At 41.9% G+C, this 9,132-nt stretch overlaps 1 protein-coding gene across 1 annotated transcript; it reads left to right on the top strand.

Moving 5' to 3' along the window:
* Positions 1-2,595: 2,595 nt before the first annotated feature.
* Positions 2,596-8,597, top strand: LOC109783980 (ABC transporter A family member 2). Its single transcript, XM_020342590.4, has 16 exons — positions 2,596-3,029; positions 4,263-4,494; positions 4,697-4,866; positions 4,989-5,174; positions 5,350-5,445; positions 5,533-5,733; positions 5,821-5,977; positions 6,069-6,295; positions 6,382-6,499; positions 6,591-6,667; positions 6,751-6,840; positions 6,928-7,071; positions 7,155-7,469; positions 7,561-7,641; positions 7,717-7,893; positions 8,060-8,597. Exons 1-16 carry the CDS (start codon positions 2,661-2,663, stop codon positions 8,309-8,311), a joined length of 2,892 nt encoding a protein of 963 aa, XP_020198179.1. The 5' UTR covers positions 2,596-2,660; the 3' UTR covers positions 8,312-8,597.
* The last annotated feature ends 535 nt before the right edge of the window (positions 8,598-9,132 follow it).

The raw sequence follows: 9,132 nt of genomic DNA, 5'->3' as shown, positions 1-9,132 counted from the left end.
GTTCTTTAGAGGCATTTACATTCACTACAGATATTTACGTTAGCACCTTCTTCCCCGAGGCAACCGAGATACCCAACGAGGGCGTGAAAATCAGCGAGATAACCGAGAAGCCCTGCCCTGCCCGTGCCCCTGAGCGAGTGCCATCGACAGGGCAACAATTCTGATAGCAGGGTATCGACTCTGGCGATGGGGTGCTGATTCCGGGGTGTCGGGCTGCGAGGTGGCAATTTTGGTTGGCATGAAGTAGAGGGAAGGGGAAGGAGAGGAGATGAGCTCCGCGGGAGCCTAAGGAGAGAGCCGAAACATCCTTCCCGTGTGAGCGATTGACAGATGTTGTGCACTCCAAAATAACGCTCCCAGCCTCCAAATATGGAATGCCCTCCATAAATTATGGCGACTCTACTAGAGTAACCTTTTTAGTCAAAATCACCATATTGGCAGTTATTATGCCGATTGAGCCGATATGACGACTTTAATAGAGTTGCTCTTAGGTCAACGACCAAGGGGTGCCCCGCTGGAGTCTTCCCTTTCTCTTGGAGGACATAACTGCCCCTCGAAACGGGTTTCTTAGGACCTGTGAGGTTTTTTTTTTTCTTGTCTATGGCAGCTCAAGAAGGTGGGGCAAGGTGATAATCTCGTGATGGATAAAAGAAGAAGAATATAAATCCTCATCCCCACACATCCTCAAAAGCTGAAACGACGAGGGCACAGAGCAGATCAAGGCGACGAAACACGCAACACAAAGATTAATATCACATCACCACCCATAATTCACGTCCCTTAGGGAAGAAGCCACACGGCGGTAGAATGCGAGGCAGACGAGTAGTCTAAAAAAGAAAGTGTTTTCGACTAAGGCCAGGCAAACACGAAACAAGTTGCCCATCGACAACAAGACAATGCGAAGAACTTGGCAACTCTCCCATGGTAGATCTAATCTAGACATCACATCTAGATCGTCCACCTCCAACACTGGCGACTCAACTCCCAACTGGTCGGATCAAAATTTACAAAATTTAACTTAAAAAATGAACTACATTAAGGAATGCAAAGAGTAATACGTGGAGCACTAATTTAATGCTTTATTCCTTGGTAGGATAGTGTCTATTTATTGTCGGAGATATCTTCATGAATCCTCACAATCCAGTTGTACCTGCAACAATGGAGGAACCCTAGTAATAAATAAATGAGATTGTCTGAAATAACAACCTATAGTACTAACTGTAAAAGAAAAACTATAGTACTATGTAGTATTCCATTCGTTCCAGAATATAAGGTGCCACAGTTTTCGTGCAAGTCAAACTTATGTATTAAATATCAACATCTACAATACAAAATAAATAAATATGACAATACTTTTCATGATGGATCAAATGATACAAATTTGGTACTGTAGATGTTGGTACTTTTTCCTCAAAACTTGGTCAAACATGCACATATTTAACTTTTAGAAAAAAGAAGTAAAAAAAACTAATACATCTTATATTTTAGGACGGAGGGAGTATTTGCTTTGCATATTATCTTTGGCTCGAGTCAAACTTTGATCTACTCTAGTTTATAAAAAAAAAAGTGTTAACATCCACAATATCAAATCAATACCGTTATAATCATCATAGAATATATTTTCACACCATATATATTTGATAGTATTTGTTAGAAAAACTGTATTTCTTATTGTGAAAGGGTATATTATGTTCTGTAAGCTTAGATCAAAACTAATATGTGGAGTAAATAGAAACGAAAGGGCTGTAATAAATAGTATCATACATGATACTCCCTCCGTTCCTTTTTATTCTGCATATAATTTTTGTCTGAAGCCAAAATATCTCTAATTTGACCAAACTTATGGATAAAACTATCAGCATTCACAATACCAAATTAATATCACTAGATTCAATATGGAATTTAGTTTCATATTACATATATTTAGTATTGTAAATGTTGATGTTTCTTAATATAAATTTGATTAAACTTTGTAAAGTTTGACTCAACACAAATCTCATACACACGGAGTAAAAAAGAAACGGAGGGAGTACATTAATTTCTTGCATATCTTGGTGTATGATACTCACACCACCGTGGCCGGTGTAAAAAACTGACGAACACGACAGACAGTCTGGCGTGGCAAATTTGACAAATTTGACCTATAGACGAAATCAAATCACAGAATGAACTGTCCGTGAAACTATTTCACGCGGCTGACCCGTGGCGCCTAGCTCTCAGGCGCTGCACTAGTGCAACGCCTGGGAGCTAGGCGCTGCACTAGTGCAACGCCTAGGAGCTAGGCGCTACACTGTATAGTGTGGCGCCTAGCTCTCAGGCGCTGCACACTGACTTAGTAAATTTCGGATCACACGGGTGCGGTGCTGGCCGTGTAGCGCCTATCTGTGAGGCGTTGCACAGTGTAGTGTGGCGCCTTCGTATCGGGCGTCACACAAAAAGGTCAGCCGCGTGAAATAGTTTCACGGACAGTTCATTCTGTGATTTGATTTCGTCTATAGGTCAAATTTGTCAAATTTGCCGTCCGGCGTGGCTGCCTCTCGTCTCCTCCAGTTTTCCGGCCGTTTTCAGTCGCCCCCCTAATAAATACCCAAACCATTCTGGGAGACCCACCCAGGAACTCGAACTCCTCCGCCCCCAGTCCACCTCCACCCCCACCTCCGATGGAGCTCCTGAGCGGCCCGGCGCTGGCGTGGCAGCAGTACCGCTCCCTGCTCCGCAAGAACGCGGCGCTCGCCTGGCGCCACCGCCGCTCGTCGGCGCTGCAGCTGCTCTCCTCCCTCCTCTTCATCTTCCTCATCTTCTGCATCGACCGCGCCGTCCGCTCCCGCTTCTCCTACACCACCGCCTACCAGAACGTGCGCGACCCCAGGGCGCTCGTCGCGCCGCCCATCCCGCCCTGCGAGGACAAGTTCTTCGTCAAGACCCCCTGCTACGACTTCCTCTGGAGCGGCGGCGGCAGCGCCCGCGTCCCGCCGCTCGTCGACGCCATCCGCAGGAACAACCCCGGCCGCCCGATCCCCGCCGAAAAGGTCAGAGATTTGGTTCCTCTGTTATTTTTTTCTCTGGTCGTCAGTTTGACTTTGCGCGCAGTTTTTCGTGGTGGATTGATCTTGCGGCGTGCGTTCGGCCGGTCTTCGTGCCGCGGAGTTGGTTGCTCGCACGTTTAGCGTGACGATTTGGGGCTTTTTTAGGTGTGGGGGATCGAAATTCTCCGTGTGTTCTTGTCGAGAGAAAACTACCTGAACTGAATTATTTTGAGGAAGTGAGTTGATTTTAACCGCTCGATGAGGTCGTCAGACTGAGTTGTTTGGACCCATGTACTAGCATTGTGATTTGGGGTCCTAGGTCTGAAGGTTTTCAATTTTTTTACTGCTCGGTACAGATAGATTTTAACTTTCTTATTGGGTGAAAACTTGATTTTGGTGTAGGACTGGCTTATGTGCGACGCCCAATTTTTTAAACTTAAGGCTTTTTGAGGAGATTCGCTGATTTGACGTTGAACTTAGATCATCATTTGGGTTTGATGTTGACAATGTCGCTATGTGGTTTGCTTCCATTTGGCTAACCACCGCAGTCCAACCAAACGGTGGGCACCCACTTTGGATGCCAGAATTGTAATTTTTCCTAAGAAAATGTTGGGGGAAAAAAGCCTATTTTGTTTCTATTTGGATGCATGCGGGTCTACCTGGAACAGCCAAATTCGGTTCTGGCTTGTCTTAGATGACTTTGATGTCATTTTCGTGCCACTGTTTAATTTATTTATCTGAGTACACAATGTCTTTTCTTGGAAACGAAGACGGTGTGAATGTAGATTTAAATCTAAGTGAAAATATGCTTGCTTTAGCATAGAAGAGACGATGATATCAAAGGAGTGGTGTTGGTTTATTTTTCTAAAAAAAATATTGCTGTTTTTCCAATATGCACTTATTCTTTTATTACATAAGCGCCTGCCCTGTTTTCCTCTGTACTGTGGTCTGAAATACAGTAGTATACTTCAATTCAGCTGCTGAAACTTTTCATCATTTTTCATACACAACTTGAATAAATTGAGGATGGTGTTCGGGATAAAATAAATTTTAACTAATAGTTTACTGTCACTTGAATAATTGTGATAAACTGCAACATATAGCATGTGGACTAGTTAAAGTTCTTGAGTTTCTTCAGGGTTACTCAAAACAACTTTGCAGGTCACCCTTGAATTGTTTATTACTCGATATGCGACAATACATGTTACCTAAATTGTCTTATGGTGACTTTTTCAGGTCTTAGGTTTTACGACTCCGGATGAAGTTGATGCTTGGCTATTTGCAAACCCGATGCGCTGCCCTGGCGCTTTGCATTTTCAAGATATAAATGCCACCCAGATGTCGTATGGTATTCAGACAAACTCCACTCCAGTAGCTCGAAGAGGAACATATGAGGACCCCACCTTCAAGTTCCAGATACCGCTTCAAGTTGCAGCTGAGAGAGAAATGGCAAGGCTGATTCTTGGAGGTATTGCTGCTTCTGTGGTATTTTAGGGAATGCTTTTGTTTCACGCGTACTAATTACTATGTAGTACCACACTTTTCATATCCTTTGGCAACAGTTTTCATATTATATAATGTATGCAGCATAAATAAGTGTTGCTTGTATATGATTTGCTTCCATTTTATAGTAGTACTTGGGGAATAACAGTAAATTTGATGATTGACAGATCCAAATTTTAGCTGGACTGTGGGATTCAAGGAATTTGCTCACCCGGCAACTGAAACCTTCTCTACTATTGCCCAAGCAGGGCCAACTTTCTTCCTTGCCATTGCAATGTTTGGATTTGTTTTCCAAATCAGTGCCTTGGTTACAGAGAAAGAACTTAAGCTTCGTCAGGTTCAAACTTTTTCCATCTCTCCATCTGCGTTTTATGATTTGTGTATCTTTTTTTTGTCGAGGTTAGAGATTTATGTGCATTCATGCTTGACATGACTATTAAGTTTGGTACCCATTCACAGGCTATGTCTATCATGGGTCTCTACGAATCGGCTTATTGGTTATCGTGGCTTACCTGGGAGGCCTTGCTTACATTACTTTCAGCACTTTTCACCGTGCTCTTTGGGATGATGTTCCGGTTTGACTTCTTCCTGAACAATAGCTTTGGAATCTTATTCATCCTATTCTTCCTCTTCCAACTGAACATGGTAAGCTATATATACTGATCTGTATTCTTGTTTTGCTTGTCTCTATTCGGAGTGTTAAATTTAGATAAATATCATGCTTCCATGAATGCATTTTGTTTATAAAGTTTCTGAATCTCTATCAGAATCTGCAAACAATTTTTTTCCTTAACAGTCTTGTTCATGATAATTTCTGCAGCTTGGTTTTGCTTTCATGATATCCACATTTGTAGCAAAAGCAGCATCAGCTACTACTGTTGGATTTGCAATATTCATCATTGGATTCTTGACACAGGTAATGTTTGCTTAATCATCATCTTACAGATACAGTATTTCAAGTTGTCAGAAAATAAGCAAACCCCTTGGTTACTTGCCTGTGCAGCTTGTTACAACCTTTGGGTTCCCATATTCAAATACATATGAGGCGTACTACCGGACAATATGGTCCTTCTTTCCTCCTAATGTTTTTGCCCAAGCCCTCAATATTCTAGGTAAGGCAACAGCAACTCCAGAAGACAAAGGTATTAGCTGGAATCAGCGCAAAACGTGCCAATCCTTTGAGACGGACTGCATCATTACAGTAGTATGTACAAAACTTTGCTCATTAGCAGGTATTTACTTTTAGTGCTTATGCAACTTGAAGCCCTGATTGTTTGCAAACATCTGACAGGATGACATCTACATATGGCTCATCTCCACATTTTTCTTGTGGTTTATCCTGGCGATCTACTTCGACAACATAATTCCAAATGTCAATGGTGTTAGAAAGTCAGTGTTTTACTTTCTGACGCCTTCATACTGGACAGGGAAAGGAGGCAAGATGAGAGGTCAAAGTTTGTTCAAGTGTGCAGTAGTTCTTTACCATGTTTTTAGCTGTATTATGTAACGTTACTCATTAATCTGATTGATTCATTCCAGAGGGAGGCCTTTGTAGCTGTTTTGGTTCGAACCGGCCAGCTGATGATGCTAGCCCTACTGATGAGGATGTTCTTACCGAGGAAAATCTAGTAAAAGAACAAGCTGCAGGCAATGAGGTAGATCCTGGTGTTGCGGTTCAAATACGCGGCTTGCGGAAAACCTATCCAGGAAGTTTTAATATGGGTTGCTGCAAGTGCAGAACGACTAAGCCATTCCATTCTGTCAAAGTGAGCTCTCAGTGATCTTGTAGTCTAATATAAAAGCAAGCAAGCTTTTTTTCCTATGATATTAACCACCTAATAAATCTCACCAGGGCTTATGGGTGAACCTTGAGAAGGACCAGCTATTTTGTCTTCTTGGCCCAAATGGAGCTGGTAAAACAACTACAATCAGTTGCCTGACTGGTATCACACCAATTACTGGCGGCGATGGTCAGTGTCACTCTCTGAAGCAATGGTTGGTGATATGATATGTTTTCAGTAATTATGAATATGCTAACAAGCCACTTTGAACATTTGACAGCATTGATTTATGGCCATTCCGTTCGAAGCACTGCGGGTATGTCTAATATTCGCAGAATGATTGGAGTCTGTCCGCAGGTTGGTCTTTTGAACATTCATTCACATATTATCATGCAGGTGCTGTCCAGTTTTAATGGAAGATGAATATGTTTGCTTTGCAGTTTGACATCCTGTGGGATGCATTGACGGCTAAGGAGCACATGGAGTTGTTTGCCAGCATCAAGGGGTTGCCATCATCAACAATCAAGTCGGTATGTTCCTTAAGAACCTATAGACAGCTACTCCCCAACACTCTCCATTGTTTTGCACATTGATCTTTCTCTGTTCATCCAATGCAGGTAGCAGAACAGTCACTAGCCCAAGTGAAGCTCAGCCAGGCAGCTAATGTTAGAGCAGGTAGCTACAGTGGTGGAATGAAACGGCGGTTAAGTGTTGCGATTGCTCTAATTGGTGACCCAAAATTGGTGTTTCTTGATGAGCCGGTAGAGACCTGTCAAATTTTCATCAGTTCACTTGTTACACATAAAATGCCACATGTTAATCTAACCATTTATATCCTACACAGACAACTGGCATGGATCCAATAACAAGGAGGCATGTCTGGGACATCATCGAGGAGGCAAAGAAGGGAAGAGCTATTGTATTGACCACACATTCAATGGAGGAAGCTGACATCTTAAGCGACCGAATCGCTATCATGGCAAAGGGGAGATTGCGGTGTATCGGCACTTCGATAAGGCTGAAGTCAAAATTTGGAACTGGGTATATCGCTAATGTGAATTTCTCGGGGAATGGTCACGCACAGAGCCCTAACATCAATGGTGATGCAGAGGCCCCAGTTAATCCTAACATAGAATCTGTCAAATCATTCTTCAAGGAAGTATGTGTCTCATCCTTAAACTAAATGTCATTCAGATTTGTTTCTCTTATTATGCGGAAATGTTAAACCGCAAAAAATGTTTCTGAAACAGAGGCTTGATGTGGACCCGAAAGAGGAAAGCAGGACATTCTTAACGTTTGTCATCCCCCATGAGAAAGAACCACTTCTGACGGTAATACCTTGACACCCAAATTATGTTGCACATCATTAACTGAATTTATGACACAAGAGTACTTTTTACCAACAGAGGTTCTTCGGGGAACTCCAAGACAGGGAAAGGGAATTCGGGATATCAGACATTCAGCTTGGTCTCACGACACTTGAAGAAGTCTTCCTGAACATCGCAAAGCAAGCCGAGTTGGAGAGCTCTACCGCCGAAGGGACACTAGTGACTCTAAACCTGTCATCGGGAGCATCAATTCAGGTTTGCCCTCATTAATCCTAGGAACATAACTGCACCTGTGAACATGAAAGATAACTTGTCTGAGATGGAGATAGCTGACATTCAGTATCAGATGGTGGAGATCCCTCTAGTCTTTATTTAGCCCATTGTGAACATCTCTATGAATTGGCCAACTTTGTGAATGCAGATACCGAAGGGGGCGCGTTTTGTGGGCATTCCTGGAACTGAGACGGAGGAGCATCCGAGAGGAGTCATGGTGGAGGTGTTCTGGGACCAGGACGACAACGGAACGCTCTGCGTCTCTGGCCACTCTGATGAAACCCCTGTGCCGGCAAACGTGGAGCTGACAAGGCGTCCTTCGCTTTCGCGCAGGGCAGTCGGCCGCGGAGGCCCTGTAGGGTACGTCATTGACGAAAACCAGGTACCAACAACAAGATGATAGCTTGAGCGCAGGAGGTCGATCGATTTTCGTGTGAATTATCTCAGGGGTGATTGTAAGTATAGAAAGGCTGCTAATGTACATTATGTTTGTACTAGAGCATTGTGGTATCCTGTTTGCCATTGTTAATTAAGGGCTTGGTAATTAATAGTAGATGGAAGATGATGTCGTTTTTGTCTTGTGGCAAGTGTGATGACACATATTGTAGGGTAGGTTGAAAAGTATATTATGTTATTACATCGAGTTGATGTTGCTTCGGGATTGTATCAATGGTTACTTTTCTCAAGAGTGGACTGTAATCTGGTGATCTGGTAACCTCCCAGCCTGCACCACAAAACATCAAGGAACCAACCGGTTAATGGCCCATCCATACCCTCCTTGCACGGTTATATTCAAAGTTTTGTTTGTATATTCGAAAATATATAAAATAGAAATATTCCAAAAAACGTGATTTTAATTAATATTTTACAAAATGTTCACCATGAATTTGAAAATGTTAACATAGTGCAAATGTTTTTTTAGTGTAACTTTTAAAAATGGTGATAGCATCCAAAAAAGTTAGTGACATTTAAAAAATATTCATGTGACATTTTTTTAAATGTTTTAAAAAATTGTGTAATCTAAAAAAATAAATTTTGGACCATTTAAAAATGTATTTTACATTTCAAAAAAACACACATTCAAAATTATCTTTTCAATCTTTAAAATATGTTTATACAAAGTAAAAAAATGTTCTCATAGTTTTAAAATTGTTTTGTATCATTTAAAAATGTTTCAACGTGTATTTGAAAAAATTCAAAACATATACTATTAGAAAAAAA

This window comes from Aegilops tauschii, chromosome 1 (assembly GCF_002575655.3).
Source record: "Aegilops tauschii subsp. strangulata cultivar AL8/78 chromosome 1, Aet v6.0, whole genome shotgun sequence".
In the NCBI taxonomy this organism is placed as follows: Eukaryota; Viridiplantae; Streptophyta; class Magnoliopsida; order Poales; family Poaceae; genus Aegilops; species Aegilops tauschii.
This window is presented reverse-complemented; position numbering and strand designations above follow the sequence as displayed.